Here is a 26,982-nt window from a genome sequence, read left to right on the forward strand (position 1 = left end):
AATGCTTGAAAGAGGCATTTATTACAAAATTGAATTAAAAATTCTACCACATTTTTCATGTTCCCCTGTACAAAATATATTCACAGCTCAAGGAACCATTCTCCTACATTCTCTCTGCACACTGTACAGTGCAGAAACCCCATCCCAAAAAAATCAGAAGACAGTCAGATCATGGATGGGTGCACACGTGTGCATGTGTGCACACACGTACAGCAGCATTAGTAAGAAAGGCCCAGAATATAGGACAGAATCACTTAAGAGCCCCTCCTAACGTCCTAACAGTCCACATGTTTTTGATTTCATAACTGGTACTTGACCAATGTGGGGGGGGGCCCACCTGGCTCCAAGTGCAGTCCCTTTGCTGAAAAGGAGAATGCTCTCCATGCACCAAGAACATTCAATCAAGATACAAAAATGAAGCTGCAAATGAGAGCGGTGCTGGCTGTCCCACTCACACAACTGAGAACGACACCAACAGGCAGAACACAACACAAGTCCTCCACTTGAACCAAGATTAATACTGGCAGAGGAATCTCCATTCAAACCCTTCCCGCAGTCACAGCTCTGCCTTGTAGCGTGTGCAGCCAACCTCCTGAAAACGGGGCAGTCCCTCCTGCTGGAATAGGTGTGTGCAGAGGTGTCTGGAGGGAGCTGCATGTTTTAAGATGAATGGCACGTCTAGAATGAGCCAAATGAGTCAAGAGGCCTTTTATTGTTTGTCCTCCAAGGACTGAAGAGGTGAAAAACAGGTTTTAGAATTAAAAGTAACAGGGAACCTGAAGACGCACAGCTTTTTGTAGTCTGACTTTACAGACAACGTTTGACGAAACACTTCACCAGGGATAAAAGCAGCCCTGCCAAGTGAACTTCAAAGAAACAGCTGCTCCAGAGAACAGCATCTCCTGGCCCTGGAAAGCACCGCGAGCTATTTTCCATGTGGCTGAGGAAGAGGACCGTGATAATCAGCCTGCAGGATGAGCCTGAACTCATTCCACAAACACGAAAAGAAGAACGGAACTGAAGCAGCCCAGGTTGTGTCCAGAACGCAGGGTGCCCTGTAACCTTTGCCTTATGGCTGCACCACATCAGTCTTTTTATGTCAATGTCAGTAAGAGAACCCAAATACAATTTTACTCACGAAATGTTGGTTACTATGACCAGAGTTCCAGCTATGACCAGAGCAGGCAGGTTTCTGTTTACATGTTAGTTCTTGAGAAGTAAATATTGAATCAAATACTACCGTTTCACTTTTCTTCTGCAGAAAGAATACACCAGCATCATTTCAGTTACATGAAAACCCAACCCATGGAGCCCAGAAGTGGCAGATGCAACATGTTCCGTTTTCATACCTGCCCTCTAGTCTTCAAACATCAACCTTTTCATGTTTTTAACTCCAGATTCAAAAATAAGAATCATTAAAAAATGCAGCTGGAGGTTGCTCCCCCTGGTGGAATATCTGCATTTTTTCACTGTACATCTCCACGCCGCTACCAGCACACAGTGCCTCACAAACAGGCCAGTCTCAATTCCAGCCAACTGTCTGCAAGAAACTATTTCTGAATTGGCCATCCCAAAGAAAAGAAAAGAAACCCAGCACACCCTTTGTCTGCACTGAGCCACCAATGCCCACCCACTGCTATCAGCAACAGAGGACTGAAGTACTCTGACCAAGAAACACGCTGGCTCACCTTCCTCAGGTAGTTCTTACAATGCAGACACCTTCAACGTTAGCAAAATAGCTGAGGTCACTGAACTGATTTGTGCCTTCTATCGGATGAATGACAGATAAAGAATGTTAGAATCTATCATCCCATAACACAAATTTTCTAGTTTTGTTTGCTTCTTGTTGTTTTTTGATGTTAAATGCAAATTAAAGGCTGGAAAAAAACCCTACCCTGCAGATCACAGCTTTTCTCAGCACTTAGGAAATCCTTCCCCCTGACAATAGCACTACCCTAGGAAAAACTCATACTCGGGACAGCCAGGTATTACACTGATAGTCTCACCCTGAGCAAAGATGCTGAATCACACTGCTACAAAGGCAGCACTGCACTGTCTGCCATATTGTCAACAGTTTACAATTCACAGCTGCTGTGAAATAATGCAGGACAGCTCTTCTGCAGCCTCTTCCACATCCTTCTCTCCTATGTATCATCTCTTTGAACCCCTGGCTCACACAGGTGGGAGCACTGCTTGCAACAGGCAAGTAGAAAAGAATCATTAAATCCAGTAGCTAATTAGTGTAACAACTTCCCACCACGAACTACCAGCAGGTGATAAACTCAAAACCTTTAGAATCAAAATCACAGGCCATCTGTGTGAGTTTCTATAGGAGTCGGCTTCTGCAGAAAGCTGTGGCACTCTGAGCCAGAAGCTTACAACAGCAAGCAGCTGCCTATGGCTCCTCTACTGAAAAGGAATGAAAGGCAGCCTGACTGGAGTCCCAGACACTCACAGAAAACTGTCCTGTGGATGCTAATGCAGCCCTTCTGTGCTGTAGGAGTTGCATTAGAATTCAAGGCTTGATAAATGAATGCACAACTGATGTTTCAGCAGACACACAAACCTGTACCCGAGCTTTAATGCAAGGCTGAAAAGCAGAGCAAGAAATCTGAAACAAGAAGCCTGAGTTCCTTGAGACATACATAAAAGAGTTCTGCAAATATTAGTTCTTGACACAAGAACACAGCTGGAGTCTAAGTAGCAACCAAGAATTGTGACAAGAAACTCAAACTGGGGAAAGAACTGGAGATGGAATACAAAGAACATTAACAAAAACAGACCCAATAGAGGAGAAAGGCACCTGATAGATTACATTCCACTTACACAGAAGGGGGGGATTCAACATCCAAGGGCTTTGGACACTTAAAGACTTTTAGCCTGCCCTCACATTTTCTCCTATATAGTAATCGGATGGACATCTATTTACAGGAGGGAACATGCTCAATACTGGGATACAGTGCGCAGATGCCAATGGCCATTTCTGCAGCTGCTATGTTCCTTAAGATGAAGCCTTTTTCCTAAGAACATAGATAGTGGCACCAAGCTGGGATCAAAAGACAAATGGCAGCTATCTAAAATTTTCACCCAATGATTTTAGTCCCAAAGCACACCCCCCAAACATCAGCCTTCACAGCACACTGGGCAGAAAATAAATCACCTGCTGTTCCCACTGTAATTTCCTCAGCAGCATCAGACAGCAAAGAAGCTACAAAGTGCAGTGCTGGAACAGTCTGGCTCTGAGCACAGGCCTGCAAGGTGACTGTTATAAATGATTAAAGGTGACCAGAAAGCAATGCAGTATAAGGGGGTAAACAATCTCCATCTCTGTCAGCAAAGGGCCTGGGAGACAGACGAGGCACGGTGGTTCAGGAGTGGTTCAAACAGACCCTTTCAGTCAAATTCTAAAAACTCAGGCTTGAAGCTAAAAATGCAGACAGCCAAGGCTGAGCAGTAAGGAGATCCCCACACGCTTATTTGAAGGTTTAAGAAAAACCTGACCATAAGAAAGGTCATGAAGCATGATTCATGTTCCAATATCTGGAAATTATCTGGCTCTCAAACTGCAATGGCAAGAAGGAAGACGGAAAAACACATGTGAACATTCAACTACATACAACCCCCAACCTGTACTGGTATGACTGCTGGAATGCCACTGCTGTTTGCTTGTGAAGAGTCCCAATGTACTGCTCAGAGGAACTGAGATCTAACCAACCAGTTGTTTGGGAATATCACCTTAAGATTCATAACATGAGTCTTTCTAAGAGGATCAGGTTCTGATTCTCCTAATGCAGGCAGTGCAAACAAATGCCAGAGCAACAGAGTTACTACACCCAGAATTCACCAGAGAGGACACTTTACACGTCATCCAAAGTGCCAGAACCAGCTTGCTGTGCAGCAGTTCTCATGCTTCTTACTCTCTGTCTCCAGATGGTCTTTTGGTGGCTCTAGAACTCCCAGGAGTCCATCCACCGGAGTCCTGCCATGGGGCTGCTGGGGTCAGACGCCATGGGTCCTATCATCCCATAGGACAGAGGATGGAAGAGGTAGAAGCTGTGGGAAGAATTAAAATATCCATCAAGGACTGCACAGTTTTCTGTCTCAAGAACAATGTAGCATATTAGCTCATATGGGTATCCTATGGAACCTTTTTAGGATGGCTCTAAGCCCCACTAGGGACATTTTAACCTCCACTGAACACAATACATACATAATCCACACTTTTATCACCGGTGTCGTCTTCTTTTAGAAAGTAACAGTTTTGGAGAAAAGCCAGCTAAGAAGATCTACAGCAATGAGGAATCTGCCTGTATTTGAGAGATCTGACATCACTTAGCATAGGGAGTAAAATCAGAAACACTGAACCATGAGTTCAGAAGGAAATGGAGCATTCACACTGCGTAGTAAAATGAAAGAAAGATTCCCTGCAATTAAAGGATGTTTTAAAACATATTGCTGAGAGCTTAGGATTGGACTTGATGTCTTAAAGTCAAGATCAGCAGAAATGAGTGGCAGAGACAAACATAGAGGGCAATTAATAGGCACAAAGTCTCTACTGAGACTGTGGCTGCTAGGCATTGACAAAGAGCTGAGCTTCAGCCCTCACCTGTACATGATGAGCAGAATCAGTGCCAGGATCCCCCCTCCATAAACTCTTCTACCTGTAGCGGCGGGTGACAAGAACTGAGAAAAAAACTTCAGTAGTGTGTCCCAGGTGATTCCTAGGAGAATAATGAGACAGAAGTCAGGATCAGCACAGATGCCAAAGATGACAGTTGCTACATTCAGTCACACTGTGCTGACAAAGCTCTGTTAACACCAGAGCACCTCATCAATTCTTAAATTCATTTCCCTTGCTAACCATCAGAACTACAGAGATTGTTTTCTATCAGCAGAAAGTTCTCTTTTCCTTCCCTCCCACCTGAATAAATGGGCAAGACATGCAGGCTCCAGCTTGCTAACTAAGGCAACACAAAAGCACAGGAAAAACTACCAAGAATGAATTACAAATGAACCTGACAGAAAAGCGGTGACAACAAACAGTGGGAAGTAACATGTATAAAAGACTATAAAAGAGCAATGATATCGCAGAGAATAGGGATGACATCTCAGTTTAAATGCCCTAACCACCAGACATGGCTGCCCCCTGGAGGTGGCTACAAAGAGACAGTTTGGCAACACAAGTTGCTTTGTGAAGAACATTTTCAGTAAGTCAGTGTTTTCAAGCAATTTGCACAAGCAGAACATGTAAAACTGCTTAGTCTGAAAATGTTTCATCTAACAGAATAACAGAATTTCACCCGTGTTTCTGTCTCACCTTCTCTCAGCATCCAATATATTTACCTGTCAACATGCTGGAAAAAAGCATGGCAGGAAAGTAGTGGTGAAAGTAGAGAACTCGGCCCATCATGAAGAAAGGTAGGTAATGAAGGAGCCAGCCCAGAGCAACCTGCCCTCCGCCACAGAGCACAACTCGAGACAGCTCTGGAACACAAACATGCTTCAGCAGAAAATAATTTAACATACAATTCCTCTTAACAAGCCCTGTCACAGTAAGTAGTATGCTGTACATTTACAGTATTACATTTTCCTACTAAATAGTACCTTGCATGCTGTAATATATGGTTACATGCTGTATTATATTACTGTATTACATAGGAATTATCAAAAAAGTCTCAATGGACTAGCAGCAGATTGACCAGGCTCTATCTTAAGACCAAATTTTCAGTCTCTCAGCATATACATGGGTCATTCCAATTTCTGATGCCTTTGGTTCCCTCTGCAACGAGACTACAGGCCACCTAGATGATCACTTTGCCAGCCTTTCCCTGAAGGAAACGCTGCCACCTTTCAGAGCCTGGGGAAGGGACTGAGAGCCCAGGTTTGTGCAGATGGCTTAGCCAATAGCTAATCACTGTGTGACTGAATAGCATCACATCACATCCGAGATTTCACTTCCAACACAGAGACCTACAGCATGAAGTAGCCACTGATGTAAACTGTGAAGTTTAATGTATGATGTACTCAGATCTTTGAAAAGCTCTACAACCCTGGCATCAGACGCAGTAAGAGACCCTTAACCATTTATTTTGCATAAAATATCAGGAAACATTTATCATTTCAAAACCACGTGCATATTATAATGGTACACTATGCTTGCAAAGCTTGAGAGTAGACAATTTGGATCAATACATGATCTCCATTACAGCCAACTCAGGTAGCTCCTTGAGGTATTTCTATTAAAGATTGGTCCTGTTCACAGTTAAACTACTTGAGGCATGAATCTCACACTCTTTCCCTTGTGAACACCACTCCATAACCTAACCTCAGCGGTCTTCAACCCTGGTACACAGTCCTGCCTTTCACACACTTCCAGGGCATCTGCAAACGGAATTTATGAAAAGGAAGCTGGGTATCAGTAACTTGTGTGACATCAGCAGCAGTGTTAAAAAAGAGACTGTAGGCATCTGCAGAGCAAAAGAAGGTAAGACCATGGGACCAGTGGATGTTTGCATCAGGAAGTGTACATCCCTGGTGTACATTTTATCACTTTCCTATTGGTACGTCCAGATCAAAAACAGTCTTTCCAACAAATATCCATCAGTGTTTAGGCAGGGATAGAGTTGAATCTCTTTGGAGAGGCTCACTGATGCCATTCTGGATTTTTGATGAAAATAGAGGTGATAACACACACTGATGTTTTGATTGTTGCAGAGCAGCGTTTACACTAAATCAAGGACTTTTTGGCTTCTTGTTCATAGAATCATAGAATCACAAGGTTGGAAAGTACCTACGAGATCATCTAGTCCAACCATCCTCCCGCTACCATTGCTACCACAAGCCACTAAACCAGATCTCGTAGCTCCTCATCCAGACACTTCTTGAACACTGCCAGGGATGGCGACTCCACCACCTCCCTGGGCAGCCATTCCAGTGTCTGACCACTCTTTTTACTTACGCCTATTCTAAATCTCCTCTGGTACAACTTGTGGCCACCTCCTCAGGTCCTGTTCATTGCATGAGGGAAGAGGACAAGCCCCTCCTCATTACAACCCAACCTCCCTTCAGGAAGTTGTTGAGTGCAATGAAGTCTTCCCTGGGCCTCCTCTTCTCCAGACTAAACAATCCCAGTTCTGCCATGCTACTGAGGAGTCTGGAGGCACAAGAAGCTGGGAGGAAACACAGCTAGGACAGCTGATCTGAACTAGCCAAGGGGATATTCCATACCATATGGTGTCACACTAAACAATAAAAACTGAGGAGGAGGAGGAGTCCTTCAAGTGATGACATCTGTCATCCTAAGAAACCATTATGTGTGATAAGCCCTGTTTTCCTGGAAGTGGCTGTACATCTGCCTACTGATTAATGAACTCATTGTTTTGCTTTAAATGCGCATGCAGCTTTTGCTGTACTTAGTACACCATCTTTATCTCAATCCATAAGTTCTCACACTTTTACCATTCTGATTCTATGCCCTGTGTGACTTGGGGAGAGTGAGCAAATGTGTTGCTTAGGTCCCTGCTTGGGTTAAACCACAACAAGCAATCAATGTAACTGATAGCAATTGTGGCCAGCATCTCAGCTCTCAAACAGTTCCTAAGCAACTGTCACGCTAGGCTGGGCAATCACCTGGCAGAGCACAGCTGGCATATGAGTTACTAACTAATCTGAGCCTCTGTCTCCTAGAAAATAACCTAGCAAAAACCTACTGTGCTTCGAACCTTTGGATCGCCTTCAGATGCCAACCTCTATCCAGTTCAGCTCTGTACTCTCCAGCAAAGGAGCTGATTATACCTCCCTTCCTGTGAATTACTTACAGAGTGATTTTCCTCATGGTTACAAAACCATGACAGCTGTCTATGTATGTTTTTCAGGATCTTGGTGATTTCAGGATTTCTGATCAAGGTTTACCTTAGGAAATTTGGCAACTCACTGTGCAAGGTCTGCCAGGCAGAAAGACAGATTTTACTCAGATTTTACTCAAAGCCAGATTTTACATACGGCATCTTCTGTGAGCAGTCTCATCATTCAGTAGTACACTTTCAAAGCACTGTGTAGCTTAGAGTTCAGTACATACAGCTCCCTTGAGTTTAATGCATTAAATTCCCAGAGGCTTTAATACAACATATGGGAAGATTTTTAGCATACGATTCCCAGTATGAGCTTTCATGTATCAGCAAACCAGGATGTTATGAGAGTGATTCTCTTGTATAAGAGGCATAGGAAAACTGACCTCACCTTTGTGTTCAGAAGTCAGTTGGACACCTCTCTTCAGTGCCACTGCAGTAGAAATTGCTATCAGAAGATATAGCCCAATAGTGAACAGATTCAGCCACCATACCACCTATGTAGGAAAAGAGAAAGATTTAGGACTTAGGGCTGGAAATAGGAACGAATGTGAGAGGAAATGAAAAGCTACACACAAGTATAAGAATACTACAGGAGAAAAAATCCAAAAGAAGGATGGAAAGATTGGTTGTCACTGGAAACAGTAAAATTTACTAAAGACAGTGACTTGGAACCTCCTGATCGAACTTACCGGGTTTCCCAGCAAATAAACTCGATAATCTGTCTCATTGACACCGGAAAAACGCAGACCCTAAGGAAACAGACCAGAAGTAAGAAATATGAATTTTCATCAGTCCAGTTTACACATATTTTCTAGTGTCAAAGATAAGACAAATTCCCTTCCATGCAGCTCAGGTGCTACAAAATAAAGTTAACATAATCTTCAATGTGGTTAAGAACTCCTCTACTTCAAGAAGCACAGTAAAGTACTTTAAAACAGAAAGGAAAGTGGGTTGATCAATATACCTGGTAGTTGATGGGCCAGTGCCAGGGTTTGGATGTAACTTCATTGTCCTTTGGTTTCAGGCCACTGTTTCCCTACAGATAAGTCAAGATAAAATTGAAATAAGTGGGCAGTGTGCTGCAAAAAATGCCCCAAAAACATTGTTGTTTACAAATATATTCCAAGTAAAGGCTGTTTTCTGTTTACATGCACACATCACCTTCTGGAAATAGCTACAAGGACAATGAATGTTTTAATATTATTGAGCAGACAAAAATGTTCTTTGAGTATCCTTAAAGGCAGGATTCTCTCATTTCTCTTCATCGGGTTTTCTGTCACTGAGTACACATGTTGCATAAGCAAGACCTTTGTTCATTAACAAACTGCTTCAACAGGCTTCCTTCCACTCTGAAATAAAATCCTCAGAAAGATTATTTCCATGGAAACCCATGCAGGTGCTTTCTTACCTGAGACAATGTTATCAAGGGTTGTCATGGAAATGCTTACTGTTAATAATAATTTGATGACCTTCTTTCTTATGGGAATTTGAGAAGACCTTTGCAAACAAAAAAGTGAACTCTCTTCCCAAAATGGTAGATTCCCATTCTTATGGGCAACAAAGCTGGTGGAAGAGCTGGAAGGCATGTCCTGTGAGGACACCTGGGTTGTCTGCTCTGGAGAAAAGAAGGCTGAGAGGTGACCTCAGTGCTTTCTGCAGCCTCCTAAGGCAGGGAAGTGGAGAGGGATGTGCCACACTCTTTCCCCTGTGAACTGATGACACATGGGAACAGCACAAAGCTGTACCAGGAGAGGTTCAGACTGGATATCAGGAAAAAATCCTTTAATGTGAGGGTAGTGAAATGATAGAATAAGCTTCCTAGAGAGATGCTTGATGCCACAACTGTCAATATAAAAAAGGCATTTGAATAATGCCCTCATTAAATGTCCTTTAACCTTCAGTCAGCCCTGAAGTGGTCAGAGAGTTGGACTTGATGATCTCTAAAGCCCCCTTCCTACTGAACTTCTCTATTCAGATGAAGGAACGAGTAGCTGAAAGCAGAAGGGATGTGGCCAAAATCAAAGAACAATCACAGAGAAAGACCACCTTGAAAATATTAAGTCTAGTCCTTTTGTGAGTATCTGTGGGGATAAAGAGGGAAGAGAAAGGCCGAAAACACAGCATCTCAATGAGCCTGAAGAAATTAACAGGAATTTTTCATTTCCAGTTCAAACATTTATTGCCCTTTTAGCATCTATTAAGCTAAATTTCCTGAGTCTGACCACAGTAATATCCTCCTGCCTCATAACTACTAATTTAACTTTAAAACTTCCCAGCAGCATAGGAAAAATATTAAACTCTCCTTCACGGAACAGAATTTCAGCAGCAAAGCAATTACAGAACTAGACTGTAGCTATATTACATCAACAGCAGAGCCCATGGCTTCCAAACTTTTGGAAATACTAACCTCAAGACCACCCCTCTTACTAAGCAAGAATGCAAGCAGGTGGTTGGAGTGTGCAAATTTTGCCCTAGTTTGCAGCTATCACCTACAAATTTCAGGAAAAAAAGCTATTTCTTTTTTTTGATGAAAAACAAAGGAGGAAGAAAATGACCATCTAGAACTAATAATACCCTACCCGGATCATAACCATGTGGGATTCTAGCAGAATTTCCACAAAAGAAGGCTTCAAAACATCCAGGCTGATGTTAGGCACTACAGGAAGAAAAAAAATAGATTAGAATTCTGTGTGTTTTGCATTTATTTGCCTCTTGCATAAGAAATTAAATCCTCTCCACTTGTGACAAGTCTGCTTCTAACATTTCTGTTCATTCCCTGTGCAATTAATTCAAATTCTAAACACAGAGGCTTGCAGTCCAAAGTATCCTCCGGTGAATTTCACAACTGATCCATTCCTAGATTTCCTCCTTTACTTCCAGGAGCAAGAAAAATATAAATAAGTGCCGAAATAGATCTCTATTTCTAGCTGAAATTAGAGACACTGTTCGTAAGCTGTTGCCTACCTGTGAGTGAGATATGAGCATGATAATACACAAGGTATTATAACAAAAGAGGAAAACGCCACATCAATTGCATTCTCCTCTGATTTGCACAGCTGCTCTGTGAGGGTGAAGAACACCAGTTTTTTGGCAATTCAGACACCAGCCCAAGTCATCTGCAATTCTAGGGAAGAAAACTATAACAAATAATTCAGGCTAGGTGAGGCTGTGACGCATATCTAACTCATAAATGAGGCTGCAAGGCTCACCTCTCATTATTGGCACAGTCAGGTCTCCTCTCAGTCTTTGTTATACCTCTACAATCTATTACTTGATTGCACCACAATGTCATTATAAGAGAAAAGACTAGAAAACAGAGTGGTGGTTTTGTTGTTTGTTTGTTTTAAATAGATCATTAAAATATATAGAACAAACTTGTATCTATGACAGTAATTCCTAACTGAACCGATCATATTAAATGTAATAGCTTGTACTGCACTCCCTACAAAACTCCACACTTTTGCCATCCAGGATGATTACAAAATCCTTCAATAAATTAATGTATTTCCCACTATACTTGAAGCATTATCTCCAGTTTACTGTACAAACAGTGAACATAGAATCATAAAATATCCCGAGTTGGAAGAGACAACAACGATCATCAAGTCAACTCTATGCTACCTAAAAATGACATGATTTGCCTGAAAGTGTCGTCCAAGCACTTCTTAAACTCCTCTAAGCCTGGTGGTATGATTACTTCCCTGGGGAAGTGCCTGACCACCCACTCAATAAAGAACCTTTCCCTAATATCCAGCTGAATCAGCCCTGAAGCAGAAAATAGCTATGCACCTCTAAACAGTTGGCCCAAGTTCAACAAGTTAACATCTGAGCTGAGGAAGAACAGACAAATCCCAAACGCTGACTGCCAGTTCTTGACATCTGATAGCTCATCCATATCCTAAACAGCAAGCCAAGATGAACCCTCAAAGGAAAGGAAAATAAATGACTTACACTTAGGGTTTATATGATCTTCAAAGTTCCAGAGGGAATTGGGAGTCTCTTTCACGTATGGTGTGCAGGTGACTTCCACTTGTTCCCAACCCCTGAAGAACAACACAACAGTCATCTCTTATAGCAGGCTTACTTCCACTCATTAATTAATTAATTCCATTAATTAATCACTAGCCTTGGAAGGACAGCGACTGTTCCCCTTTTAAGTCTTAAAAAATAGATATCTATTTGTAATTACCAGGTTTCCTCCCTCCTCTCAGTTCTTAATGTCATCAGTATTTTGCAGCACTGGATTCCATTCACAGGGTGAGCCTGTGTTAGTGGAAAAAGACATACCTCCTTTCTTCAATGTTGTTGTCAGTGGTAGCAATTTTTTTTTCATTATTATTATTTTAAACCAGTTATGTTATTTACCCACAAACCCAGTCTTACCAGAAAATATAAATGCCATTTGCATTCCTGACCCGGCAGTCATCAGCAGAAGTATCTGCCTGCACTCACTATGTATGATTCAGCATCCACCAGATTTATTAGAAATCCTCTTTACTGTAAAAGAGCTAATGGAAGCCTAAGCTAGCAGTAACAGAGGCAGCTCTGGAAACAGAAGCACCATGACTACACAGCCTGCTGCGTCAGGATCCGTATTAGCATCCCACACAGTACAGCTTTGCAGCTACAGTATCTTGGTTGGCATAAATCTCTGCATATCCTTTATTTTATGATGAAGATACATAACCTCAGAACTCCCTGGTCACATCAGCTTGCTACTGCTGCCCTCACATCACATGTTGCACACAAAAATGGCAGTACTGCCAACTACAAAAGAAGTTGATGCCAACAAAAAAGTTCAGAGGAATACGGCATGGAAGAGCATCAACTGCTCCAGTTCTTTACTTACTGTGAACTTTAAGGCTAGAATGGGCCTTGAAGAATATGGCTGTTATCCATTCCCAGACTTCCTGCACAACAAAATCTATGCCCATGCCACTCTTAGATCTCTTGGTGTGGGATGTGGATTGTTATGGGATTTTTCAGAGCTGCTGCCCACCAGGCACCTTCACTGTAACAAACTGCATAACTCTAACCCAGATTTTCTCCTCTGGTTGTATTTTTAGTACTTGCTGATTACTTTTTTATTCTCATGGTAGTTCAGAGTCTCGTGGAGTCAGGCAGAGAGAGCGTACAAGCTACTTACCACTTTGGCAGAGTCTTTCCAGAAGAGCCCAGAATACACCCTGTGGCCACATGTGTGAGCCGGATTTTACTCCGTAGGACTTTGATAAGCTTTCCAGCCCTTCTGCCCACCACTTCGATCCGCCAAAAGTCATTGGAATCTCCTGTTCCATTCTATCATGCAAACCAACCACAACAGAGAAAAACAAAGAAACAAAAATCAATCAGAAGACATACAAACTGAAGCACTGCAAATAGGAAATTCTGAAACTCTAATGGTGGTGAGGCAAAGGAACCCACACTACTCTTGCTCAGACTTCACCAAAGAGATTTCCATAAGGAAGAGATGATTCTTCATATGAGCAACTATCCACAAATACATTTTTATCTTGCCAAACTTAATATTTTTTGATTCAAATTCACACTTGAGTGTGCCTTAGAGTTACATTTTAAAAGGGGCTAACTTGGCTGCTTCACAGAAGGGGTTTGGGCAACCCTGCCTTGCCTTTGGAAATTCATCCCTCAAAGCAGATTTTGTTTTCATGATGCAAAATTCTGTCAACATCTTGTCAACAAAAGCCAGTTGTCTACATGACGAGGCCAAATACATAAAATAATACTTGTCAGAGAAACTTCAAGGTTAGTCAGTTTGGCATTCATGGAACTGAAAGCTGCCAAAGCAAGACTGACAGTAAAAGCTTAAGTTATTTCCTTTTCTGTGTTCACATCAAATAGACCTTAAATGAGATACACTATTTTATACTATATCATCTTTTACTCCAACCTGGTAGATCCACATTTATCACCATGAATAACAAACTAAAAGCAGAAATAAATCCCCTTGGCACAGTATGAATTCTGCCCCCCAAAAAAGGAATCTTGTTGAATCTTGCCATTCACTTACTATGCCATAGCCAGTGACCTGAAAGTGCTTCCTTGTCAGGGGAGCCTCATGCTGGTGACTGTGAAGATTTCTAGAAGTTCTGGAATGAAATCAGAAGTCAAGCCTTGTTTTGTTTTTATGCCTCAGACAATCTGTGACAAGAACTTTGGTTTGAGCCATTCAGAGAGAGCTGTCAGCACTTGGAGCTGCTTCCCCCAGCATGACTCCAAGCTTATGACATACTGGGCAGTGCTGGCAAAGGAGAACAGCATGAGTAAATCTAACCTTCAGGCTATAGGCACCATCTACAAATGGTAGATTGACATTGATTATTGCTCATTATAGCTTGTAAATCACACACATTTGCTGAAACTGCACAGATTTTCCTTTTTTTAATCCCCTTCTTACAAACAGCAAAGGTGTGGCTGAAAGTCTTGCTCTTGCAAGAAACAAAATAAGATCCTGACTTCTCTGACTATTAGTTTGTTTTTGAGTTGATGACTGTATCATTCAGTCAGATGCACTGAGGTAGAGGACCAGCGGCCCCTATTAGCACAGTGCTGTCAACACCCCCCTCCAGTGGTGGCTGCTAGTTGAGGTAATCAGAGAAGCCTGGTCATATCCCTGTCCTTACTAAATCCACCCACACCAGGAGCCTTCATCTCCCACAGCAGAGCTGCTCCCAGCCCTGCCTGCCTGCACACAAAACTCCTACACAAAGAGCTGAGAGCCACCTACTGGATCTTTCCCCCTACAATTCCAGGAGCCTATCCCCCTCCAGCATCTGAGTTAAGTGAGCCTAGCACTACTAAATCCACATTCTACCACCTTTATTATCACAGATTTAGTAGCAAAATCCAAAATTGAAGGCCTTTCTATTTTATTTTTAAGTCTTAAAATCATTTTGGAAGGTTTAAGCAATGACTTGTGAACATGTAATACTGAACACAGTATGATGTGATTTCCAGGCTCACAAATACAGAGCTTCCATTAAGAAATAAAAACTGTGACAGCACAGAGCATTGTGGCACAGTGATGCTAGATTACATAAGATGAAATAACAAGTCATTAGGGCACTCTGTGTCTCTTGGGTTTCCATCACAGAGAGGAAAGGCACAAGTCATCATTTTTGCTCACAGTTTCAGGGGGTGTACACTGCCTGTACATACAGAAACAGTTACCTTCATACTGCACCTCACATAGCTGAGCAGATTTCTATGCTGCTTACTGATGAAGCTGTGTGGTTCTGCCAAAGGTTTCCCATTTTACAGACAGCCATCAAAACACAAACCACAGAAGAAAAACACACAAACTCCATTTGCAAATGCAGACATAAATACACCTCCATCACATGATCCACTTGCACTGGCCTACCCACGCAGCCTTCAGCAGGTCAAACCCCCCATCAGCTCTATCTAATCAGTCAGACTCTCCAAATCCCAGCAATCAGCCTTACTCTTTGTGTTCCAGGCGAATGATGTCTCCGTGCCTCACAAACTCCACAGGGCTGGAGGAATCCAACAGATCTGCTGGAGGAAAAAAAAATAATCATGCCTGTGTGTGAACCTGCAAACAGTTACCTCAGAAAGTTCTCAGGGAACATTCAGGCCTCAAGCAAAGAACACAAGGCAAACTCATTTGTGTAGACTGAAAGTCTGGTGTAAATCACTGCCCTAGTTTAAAGACCAGCCCGGAAACTACTCCATACAACTGGGCGTGAGTGTGGCCCAAAGCAGCATATACTGCCCTTCAGTAAAAGGGATGCTAGGCCAGGCTAACTGAACACCATAACTAGATATCTGCATTTTAATTTCATGCACTATAAAATGACATTTGCAAGACTGTTCATGTCATCATATCTTCATTATTTGAATTTTTTTGTTGTTTAGACTGTTCCTTGTCAATTTTTATGTATACTGGCAGCAAAAATAGAAAGGAAACTACCCTAGCCCAATCATGCGTCAGCTGCACTACTGAAGGATGACACCTTCAATAGACCCAAGCAAGCATGCATGCAAGCCACCTGGATATCACATATCAGAGCAAACTGGGAACCCACTCCCCTGGGACCCACAGCCACAACAATGGATTCCTCAAAATATGGACTGAGCTCACATAAATTTCCTCTCTGCTATTTGCAACCCTACTTAGTGACCTTCAGCTGAGAAAAGCTGATTTACTTTAACTGTACAACACAGAGAACAAAAACAAACAACACGGCAGACACAAACACAGAGTCGGATTGCCCTTGTTCTCGCTCCCACCACATCTCATATCTATGAAATACACTTTGCCCTGGAGGGAACTTAAAATATTTATGTTAAAAAATGAAGCAGCAGTTATAAAAGACTTCTTATCAGTACTTGTTACCTGTATCTGAATCATGCTTCTTTATAATCCACAGGTTATTCAAATCCTTATGTAAGTAGGCTGTGACCTGAAAGCAGAAAAACTATTTTACTAAGCAAAAACATAAGCTGGTAATAGTGAAGATACAATCAGCAGCAAATTGAAGGCCCAAATGAATGCATTACCAACACAGAAAAACTTGACATGACTTTTATGATATTCCACCACACAGGGCCAATTGCTGGCCACTGCTTAATCCAGATCACACCCTTTCATCAGGATACAGCACATCTGCTCTGGAGAATTATACTTCACAGCAGTTCACTTGCCCTATGAATAACAGCTTCCAACCAAACAGCTTGCCCTCCACCTACACTAACTCAGAGGTTCCTTCTAAAACAATAGGATATCTGAACCTGAACTTCTTGAATTATCACTGACCAGTATAAGTAGATGGAAATAGCATTGGCATTATAAACTGGCATCTTTGGTAGAGATTTATAACAACAGGCTGATTAAGATAACTGTTATACTAGTGCCAAAATCTCCAAATTAAGGTTCCAGGGACCAACTCATAAAGCAGTATGTGCTAATCTTCACTAACTTGCTCGGCTTCACACAGAGTAACTGCTCTTACTGCTACCAAGAGCAGGGGAGGGTGCTGCTACAGAAGGCCACATTTCCAGGCAGGAGGAACTGTGCCCTCTGTGCTCTCTCTCCTCTCCCAGCTGCAGAAGCAGCAAGCCCTGCTCTTCAGGACCCCAGCCCAGTCCCACACCTGTGCCTTCCACTTAGACACAAGCAGACCACCCAGTGAGTGGGTGAGTGAGGCAGAACATCCGGAAGCTTCTGAGGGTGGGAACATGGGTGAATAGGAACCTCATACACCTTGAGGTCATATAATTAGGAGAGAAGACAGAGAGACCACCATCTGCATCTCTTGCTCCCCAAGTTGTAAATACCTTTCCTTCTGCATACCCCTCCAAGGTTGGGATTGCAGTGGCAAGAAAGGGGATATCCATCCTCTCCCACCTACCGTAAAGGAAACTCCCATCAGCACCCTGCAATTCCCCTTTGTTTGCTTTTACTGTCATAAAGCATATTCTGCACTTAAATTTGGCTTGTTCTTGAGTGAGTTTTGGTATTATAGCTCCATCTACAGTAATAAACATCACTGTTGCCTGACAGCATTGGAAGTATTTTTGGCTGGGAAGAACAGCAAGAAAAGATTAATTAAAGTTTATTTTTGAAATCCTCTTCCTCATAACAGAGACTGAGTTAAAAATAAACACTTGTTTGTCTCCAGAAACTTTCTGTCAAACAGTTGAGAACAATTTTTAGACACCGACATATACGTTGGGAAAGCCACAGAAGCAGCAAAGATTTATGAAGCTTGATCATGATGGACAAAAACAAGAAAAGCCCTTAATTTCTGTAATAATTAATTAGTGATACTTACATGGTTTCACTTTCTTTCTTTCTTTTTTTTTTAATTTACTGGTTAATCACTTAAACATAAGCCCTTTGAGAGTTCAGCTAAGTACCTTTCATTATGGGCGGCTTACAAACGTACAGATATCCAATTTAATGAACAAAGCCTTACAATTTCCCTGGTGACAGATAAGGAAAATAAGGCACAAATGAGGAAGTAATTCACAAAACATCACAGGGGCCTGTGGCACAAATGGAAACAACACTCAGCACTTCTATTCTGTGGCTTTTAACACAAGCAATAGGTTTGTTTTTAATAGTTTCCCATTCTTCCCTGAGGTAACAACAGCATTTTCATTACAGAACATTACTTTTCTTTATGTTTAAGTCATAGTGGCCTCCATCTATGGATATGGGTCTTGCTACTGCAGTGAAGCTTTGTTACTCTCTGTCACCTCCCTGGTGCAAACTGGTGGGCTCTTTATATTCAAGATTCCAAGTCAGATGCACAACAGAGGCATGCTGAGAAGATAACACAGCTCCTGCCACAATGACACCTAACACTAAGTGCAATGGGAGTAAGTAGATGACTGCAGTTAGAGGCAGGACTGCAGGACACCAACCTGCTGCTGGCGAGCCCCAACGCCCTCTGGGTAGAGGTGCCAGTGGGAGTGAAGGTAACCTCCTGCCATCCGAAGGTTCTTCATTGTGACCACAGACCCATAGGCCAAATCTAAATGGGAAGGAACAAAAGAAAAAAAAGCATAAGGCAGCTCTCCTATAAATACCTCCCTCAGCCAGCCTGCAGTGCTCCAATTAGGCTTGCATGTTCCTGCTTTGTTTTGATGAAAGCACATTTCCTGATTGAAACATTAATCCAAATAGCTCACTGCAAGCTTTCCCTCTGTCACCATCCACTATTCAATGAAACTGTTCTAAAAGTTTCAACCAAATATTATATAACTCTCCCACATTATTTTAACACAAAGAGAAGCTCTAGGTTCTGTGCTGAACAGGTGAAATCCCTTTTTGTTATCTGAAATAAAATAAAGGCCAAAAAAAAAATGAAGATGCATACTCACATAACTGTCTTATCTACCCTGTGGTGCTTCACAGGACATGTGGTTTTTATCTAAAGTCCCACATACTTTGACAGCTCAGAACAGTTTACTCCTTTGGACACTCACGCTCTGGAATGGAGACATTATGAAGATTGTTCCCAATCAGCTGGGACTGAAAGGCAGAACTGAAGAAACCATCCCCAGGACCACTAAAACACAGAGCAAAGAATGTGATAATTCAAAGAATGGCAAAACAAGTATACAAAGTTCTATTGAGATTGCTTTTACCAAAAGAAAAACAGATGAAAACAAAATAACAGACTTGGTCTCAGGAGAAGAATGATTGGGTTTCCCTTAATTGCATCTCTAATGCTGTGAATAACAGCCGACATGCACACTTTTGCAAGAAATGGACAAGAGAACATAAAAATGTGTTCCTTCTGGCACTGAACAAAGCATCATCAATTGTCTTTGTGGGTGCTGTTATAACAAACAAAGCTCAGTGCCAACTAACATCTAACAAAGCCTCTCCTTGAGGTTTCTAAAGTCTCATTTCTGCTAAGTAGTGAGTGGCAAAACCACCTGACTTGAACTGAACAAATAACAGATTTTACATTTTTGTTAATGGTTAAATGCTTTTTTCACATCATCACTTATGGCAGCATGTAATAAATCATTATTGGACTATTTTACTGCTGCTTTCTAAATAAAGAGCCCTCCTTACCAGAAGGCATTTAGACTACAGTTCTCTCTATAGGAACACCTACCAGACATTTTTCATCACAGGTCAGAATGTCTCAAGCTCAAATTCTGTTTCACTGCCAGCCTGGACAAAGCCCTTCTCTAAGAACAATGCAGGAGTCTGGGAAGGGAATTAAACAAAGACACAGCTCATGGCTGTGCTTTTGGTGCCATAAACGGAGAAATCCATAATCAATGGTGTTTAATTCAAAGATGACAGATGATTTTTCATCTGTAGGAAAAAAATAAAAGTGAAATACCTTTTATTTAATACTTCAAAATGAACAGCAAACATTGCCACGTAGAGGGTGAGTGGAAGCAAGATGAGGCAGAGCACTCGAGCCAGGAAATGCTTCCCAAACATGACCTGGAACAAACACAACCTCGATCAAACCGTGAAATGAAAACATGAGTGCACAAGCTACTAGATACACTGTCTCACTATGCAGATTGAATGTAACAAGGGCTAAGTATGTTTCTTCCACATAAACCAGCTGGCTTAGCAAGGATACTCTGACACTCCAACTTCTTTTGCTACTCCTCAGCCAGAAGTTACAAAGAGTCAGCAGCAAATGCTTGGTGTTTCGGCTGCCTTGACACAAAAGCAGAGCAATCCATGTAAACCACTGAGAGAAGCAGCTTGTACGCAGCTGCGCCAGATCGCGATTGTGTGATCACATCCTGCTAACTCTGCTGGTCATAGAACAAATCATCTAAATACATGATGGGCAATAAACAGTTGTGCGACAAGAAAATATCAGTGTTCATTCACAAATAACTACAAAGCTGATTAAGGCAAATGTACTTTTCTCCCCCTCCCCAATCATTAAGCAAAACATTTTCTACCCCTTAATAACAGATGCAGAGAATTCAGACTTAATGGAAAAAGTAACATAAGGGAAAGGTTTTTTTTATGATAAGGGTGGTGAGGTTGCCCAGCAAGGTGGTGGATGCCTCATTCCTGGCAACAGTCAAGGTCAGGCTGGATGGGGCTCTTAGCAACCTGATCTGGCTGCAGGTGTCCCTGTTCAGCACAGGGAGCTGGACCAGGTGGCCTTTCAGGGACCCTTCCAACTCAAACAACTCTATGATTCCACGAAAAAGAGCTGAACATATTAAAGAAATAAGAATTTACTGAAGCCAACAGGAGAAGCAGCTGCTCAACACAGGTATGTGAGCAGAACACTTAACAACTACTGGACACTTGGAGAAATGTTGATTGCTGGCACATAACCAAATTCATGCAGCAGTGGCACATAAGATAACCTCCAGTCCACTGGGCTAAATGACTGAGATAGAAATCTTTTTCACAAAGATCAACGCCTACAACTACAGACTTCAATGCAAAGTCAAAAGAGAAAACACACTTGAAGGACAGAATCAAGCAAGCTAGAATAGAAAACCAAGATAAGCTGAGAATTCTAGGAATCAAACTAGTCCCTGAAACACTGCATGTAAATAACCACGAGTAGTTTTCTAACAAATGCAGAGATAAGTTATTCAAACTTCATGGGTTTCATCCTTGTTGGTTTTTTTTGGGTTTTTTTTTTTTTTCCCTCCTCAAGCACCACAGTTGCCAAATATTTAGGTATTCAGAAAGAAGCATCTACCTTCTGGAGTAAATTTCTTTACATATTCTAACACCCAGGGGCTTGCTGCTTTTGCTGCCAGCAGCACAAATGAAATCACTGTGCAGCCGTCTGCTGGCAGAAAGCTAAGACATGATGGATTTGTTCCATTTCAAATGCAATTAACTGACTTTGCTCAAGAAGTGCTTCTCTGGAGCTGGAACATTGCATCTTTGCAGCCCATATTGATTCACATTAATCAGAGAAAACAAATCACACAGCAGGAACAGAAAAAGCCCCTTATGTCCCCCACCGTTTATAAGACAGGACAAAAACAGTAAGTGAAAGAAATAGAATTTTCAAGCTTCATGAGAGGCTGAGACAAGGAGAGAACTGCACGCCTCTCAGCAGACGTGCTAGAAGAATTCTTTTTTATCCTGCTGGTTGCAAAACAGTAAATGGTCTATCAATATATTTCTCCCAGTAGCAGATTCCACAGTTGCCAGCATGCAATATATTGGAACAGGGCACCCAAATACTAAAACTAAAATAAAAAAACTAAAATTACATAGGTAAAAGAAAACAAAGCAAAATAAGGAAATCCTTAACATAAGTAAGTTTTTGACAGTCACCAGTGACACGTTGAGGTTCCCCAGCAAGTCCCAAAGGTCATAGATTGTGTTCAGACCAACCAGCAGGACTACAAAGAGGCCAACAAACTTCACCCCCATTGCTCCAGCAAGGTTCACCCCAGTCAGACTCAGCCAGAGCCACCAGGAGGCAGAGAATGGCCTGCAGGACACAGAGATGAAAGCAGAGAATAAATGATGGCTACATGAATCAGCAGCTGTAATCAGAAAAACAAACAGCAAATCACTGCCCCACAAAATTAGATTCCATCTTCTTCTCATGAAAAGAAAAAAAAAAAAAAAAAAAAGAAAAAAGAAAGAGTAAAAGAAAAAACACACACACACAAAAAAAACATGTTTCTTTCATTCTGTAGATGATTCTCATGATGCAAGGATGCCCTTGATGCAGGGTTCAGTGGAGCCCATCACATCAGAATAGGCAGCCCTGTATTACCCCTTTCAAAAAGGGAGAACAGACATCATGTATAAGCTGAAATATCATTTGAAAGAAATTTCACATGTAAAAGGTCTGAAATCAGAATTAAGACTTCATCAATGAGTTCCATAAAAAAGCAAGCTTACATCACTCAGAAAGCTAAGACAGGGAGAAGGGCATCAGAAAAAGAGCAGCCACTTTCAAAAAAGCGGAAAGGCTGCAGAGAAGAACATTTATTCAAAGAAAAGCTGTAGCAAAAAGCAATGAAATTACAAACTAGACTAAAACTGAAGCAAAAAGCTGAATAAGGATGACAGGAAATCTAAAAGCCTTTTCCTCCTGATGCCTCAATACCTGTGCCTTGATTAGAAATCCCTCCACCCTGCTACACAACACAAGAGATAGAGCTGGCTTTTAATCTACATAAGATCGACCAGGTAAAGCTAATCCTGTTTTCAAAGACTTGAGGAAAAAAGTTCAGGTCATGGCACATACAGCTGCACCACGAGCTGATCAACCACTGCCCTGTATCTTGGTGCTTGTACTCCCTGGGGCAAGTGCTATCGATTGGAATGGCCTCACAGAGCCTTATATGATTCTGCAGGCTGTGTTTCAGCCATGCTTGCTGCAATCATGCTAAGACTTAATGGATCCATTCTTGAACACCATATGAAACAAAAAACGCTTATATAGCATTCTGAGATTTTATGCCTTCAAATTCTGCATACATTGTGTGCTAATTGTTCTGTATAGCTCGGCCACAAAGAAACCCTCTGGCATATCCGAACAGCTATAAATCACCACTCCCCTTGGATAAGTCTGCAGCAAATATCCTAACCATCATCCTTACTGTATTTCTTAAGTTTTGAACCTCTTTAAATCTAACAAATTATACTCTCTAGCTCAGCTAGCAGGATTTAGAAATATTTGTAGTATTACAGTTATGGTAAAGCTCTGTTAATGTGGCCTGGAGACAAAGTGACTGAGCCAAGACAGAATATTAATATTTTTGCCATTAAGGAGTAAAGCATTGGCAAACTACAATCACCATTCATCCTCTGTCTCCGCCAACAACGTCCCATGCCACATTCTTTCCAGTCAAGGAGTTTTTAAAAACTTTAAACTTCATTTTAAAGATTTACCATTTCATAACCACCATTTCTGCTGAAATTCTTCTTCCTGAAAAATAATGCATTTAAGCCTCCCTCCCAGTTTACTTCTGTCATAATCCTTTCTCCCTTGTTTTACAAACCCTTATACTGAAGATTTTATCTCCTCTACCATGCACCATTTTCACCTCCAGGTTCCCTGGAACAGTCTAGTCTTGGCCATTCATACAGACTACCAAGTTTCAGATGTGTTCAAGCACTTAACCCATGCAAAGGTTGAGTATCTATGATTTAAAAATATATATATCTTTATCTTACCTATCTGCACAGGAGTTACACTTCACCATACTCAGAACAGCTCCCATAAGGAAGAACATCAGAATGGGGTCAAGCAGGATATACTGAGACAAAGTAATACAGCCTGTATCTGCAGACACACAACAATGGCAGAAATGTTTGCTGTTACAAAGTGAATCTAACATGGCAGGAAGGCAGCTTATTTGGTGTAGCTGAGTCAAAAGAACAAGGGCAATTTCAGTACCTGAAGCAGGTCAGAACAACTCAATGTCTAATTGGATAAAAAATAAACTTTCACTCACAGAAACCAGGCAGCAGAGCAGTACCTGTAGAAAGCACTCATGGTGTGCTATTAACATTTTCAAATGGAGAGTGCTGCAGACAGCAATGATTAATCTACTAAAGCACCAGAATGCTGCCTGAGGACGATGCAGAGGAAAAAGTCGTCTTTCAGATATCATCTGTAACAAATGAATATGACTGGGGAATTTTAAGTCCCTGTGCATCAATATCTGCATCTCCCAGTAATGCTCTGATTTGATCACCTTCATCTGAAATGCTCATTGCTCCACTGTTGGCTCAGTTCCACAAAGAACATCACTTATTTCTTACTGTGAACTCTTCCATAGTAGTGCAGCTGGTTATTAAATATCTTTGCAGTTCATACGGGAGACATCAATATTTCACCAGTGGGCAAAATTATTCCTGACTGTGCGTGTTGTAAAAATTCTTAAGAGTGATGTGAAATGTAGCCTGACACTGGGGTCACACACATAACAGAGATACCAATAAACATTTGAATGTAAAATCCTCTAGAGGACTGCCAATTAAAAAGCCTCATATAAAACAGAATGACTTGGCTTTTGGGAACCTCTCTCAGTAGGCGTAATAACCTGCTAGGTAACACATGGTAAGCCAGAAATGACATTCTCTGAATTCTTTTATTCCACTTCACTGTAGCATGAACACCTACCAAAAATAAGGATGAAAGCTGTGAGTAAGGCTGCTGGCAGAGACTTGGACAGCTCCAGCACTGTGAGGTAGGCAAAGGGTACCAGGCAGGAGCCAAGGAATGCACAGAACTGTAGGAAAAGAAGATAATGGGAGGAGTTATACCCTTCCCCAAGGTGAAGGCACACAAATCCCTTTCCTTCCTTCATACTGTATACCCATCAACAACAGAAGGTGCTGAAGTTGCTGAACTGACTCACTGATATCAGCAGACAAAAGCCAAGTGAGCAAAGATACTGCTCAGAGAACAACGGTTGCTTACGTTGTTCTGTCTCTAAAGGTGTCAGGAACAATAGTTCATCATTCTTCTTCTGGACAGTATCAGATATTCATAAAAGCAAATGTCAAGTAGACACATTACACGTCCATCATACTCAACTTATTTCAACGAGATATTAGAATATAAAATCTAAGAACAAAGTATATCACTATCTTATATCTTCAGCAGATCAACTTCACCTTCTCTAGACAAATGAGAGCGAGGGTAGCTGAAGGACAAAGAACAGAAAACTCGGCTCCGGGAAATGTAGAACCATGAGTAGCTAAAGACTGGATAAGTAAACCAAGGAAATACACCTTCCAGTTTTCATTCTTTTTTCTATGCACCAGCAACTGGCAGCTCTTTTGACTGGAGTTATCTACTGCCATGCTTATGGCTCTAAGCCTCCCTCGGTAACAGAACAGTCAGGGTTTCAGGCAGAATACCAGTCTGAATAGATTACTACTCACTTTGTCTCATTAAGCTTGGTGTCACTGGAGGCAGACTGATCCTAGTTTTCTTGAGAACCTCAGCTCCCAGCCGTCAGGGACTCCAGCAAAGCACAGTGGGGTGAGCAGAAGCCCAGACTCAGCACCGTTCCCTTTGTACAATAGGGAATACACCTGTCCCACTCAAAACTATAGTCCCTTTAAATTCACAGTAAGAGACACCCTCTAGAATTGACTCACTTTTCACAAAGCCTCTCACAACCAGACATGAGGATTTACTCACTATACAACTACCAGCAATCTTTTAGGGAGCTTAGAGACAAGGCCAAACAGATCTCTGATCTAATCCAGTAAAGCTTCTCTTATGACATAATACTTAGTACTGAAAAGCACAGGAAAGTTAAAAATCTTGATACTAGCCTTTCATGCCTTACCCCTCTCATTCCCATGTAGTTGTGCTGTTCATATCTGTCCCCTGGCTTCTGGAAAGGAAATGTTCCATCATATCCACTCAGGTAGCCAGCAAGTCCAATCAGCATCTGAGAAGAAAGAGGTGAAAGAACTGGTCAGGAAAACCCAAAGAGAACCCAGAACAGCATCAGGTAAGATTTTCATACATGCCAAATCCAATTCACAGCATAATAACTTAATTCAGGCACGCCATCCAAACAATGGTTTCTGCACAGAATTCACATGCATCCACATTGCCCTTGTCCAAAATCAACATCAGAAGGGATCAAAACTTTAGCTGCTGACTGCAACAACAACTGCAGGCTTGTAGCCCCATGTATGGGGCTTAGCACATTGAATGCTGGCCCTGCAGACGCTCCCACAGCTCCCTACTCCCACATTTTAAGGAGGCTCAGTCTGAAAGGAAGACAATCTGAGGTGGAAGAGTCGTAGCCTTATCAACACTGTGCAAACCTTCTGTTACTACTAGGGCAAGTTCATTTACAGCACAGCAAGCCATAGCTTTGTGTCAGGCATCTGAGCTGCAGCAGAGCCATAAAAAGCATTTGCTTCCTTTAATCTGTAAGCCTCAATTAAACATCCCCTCTGGACAACACAGTCCATTTCTCATCTACCATGTGCTCAAACTTTCTCAGTATCCAGCAGCAGCACTGATTTGTTTCCTCATACTCAGTGTTTCCACAAAGAGGAAAAGAAGCTGAGCCTGGGGATGCAGAACACATGGGATGACACCCATGGCTTCTGAAACACACGGAGCAGTGCCATTTACCTTCCCCAAGGGAGGATGGACATCAAAGAAGAAGGTCCGGTTAATGTAGTAACTTCCCATCTTCCCAAAGTGGGTTTCATCCCAACTGGAAAAAAAAAACAAACAGAACAACCTATTGCAAAGCTGACAACTATCAAAAATCCAGGACGGTTTTTTTCCTCCCATTTTTCATCGTGTGAAGGGTTACTGCCACACGCTCAATAAAGGACAATGCATACATTCACTGGGACGACAACGTGGCGCATACTGCAGCCTTAACGGGCAGGGTGTTTGCTAAGATCCTGACCCCCGACCCGTACCAGACGTGCGGCGGCTCGGGCAGGCGGTGGAAGCGGGAGGCGAAGCTGAGGAGTGTGACGAGGCCCAGCGCGGCCCTGCAGCCCGCAGGAGGACGAGCAGACAGCGCGGAGGCGGCCGGCGCTCCCTGCGGCCGCCGTGATCCCCGCTGCCGGAGCGGGCCCGGCCCGGCCCTGTCTCCCCCCGCCGCCGGCATGGACGGCGCTCCGCCGCGCGGCAGCAGGCCGGGAGCGGGGCGAGCCGGGAGG

At 42.2% G+C, this 26,982-nt stretch overlaps 1 protein-coding gene across 6 annotated transcripts; it reads right to left on the reverse strand.

Annotated features, from left to right (window-relative positions):
* On the reverse strand, positions 1-26,933 carry POMT2 (protein O-mannosyltransferase 2). Of its 6 annotated transcripts, none has more exons than XM_085549286.1 (21): positions 26,737-26,933; positions 26,438-26,522; positions 25,618-25,736; positions 24,452-24,560; positions 23,500-23,608; positions 21,640-21,799; positions 19,700-19,806; positions 18,825-18,907; positions 18,261-18,370; positions 16,228-16,294; positions 15,314-15,383; positions 13,879-13,957; positions 12,997-13,148; positions 11,802-11,893; positions 10,430-10,506; positions 8,815-8,886; positions 8,540-8,599; positions 8,239-8,344; positions 5,344-5,484; positions 4,607-4,721; positions 1-4,053 (listed from the first exon to the last, which is right to left on the reverse strand). In XM_085549286.1, exons 5-21 carry the CDS (start codon positions 23,556-23,558, stop codon positions 3,948-3,950), a joined length of 1,656 nt encoding a protein of 551 aa, XP_085405412.1. In that variant the 5' UTR covers positions 23,559-23,608; positions 24,452-24,560; positions 25,618-25,736; positions 26,438-26,522; positions 26,737-26,933; the 3' UTR covers positions 1-3,947. The 6 variants fall into 6 exon arrangements, with proteins under 6 accessions (XP_085405412.1, XP_015720667.2, XP_015720666.2 ...); XM_015865181.3 differs by having other exon boundaries at positions 25,632-25,736; positions 26,737-26,930; XM_015865180.3 differs by having other exon boundaries at positions 15,314-15,386; positions 25,632-25,736; positions 26,737-26,930.
* Between the last annotated feature and the right edge of the window lie 49 nt (positions 26,934-26,982).

This window comes from Coturnix japonica, chromosome 5, assembly GCF_054131305.1.
Source record: "Coturnix japonica strain WE chromosome 5, WE-NBRP24, whole genome shotgun sequence".
Classification (NCBI taxonomy): Eukaryota; Metazoa; Chordata; class Aves; order Galliformes; family Phasianidae; genus Coturnix; species Coturnix japonica.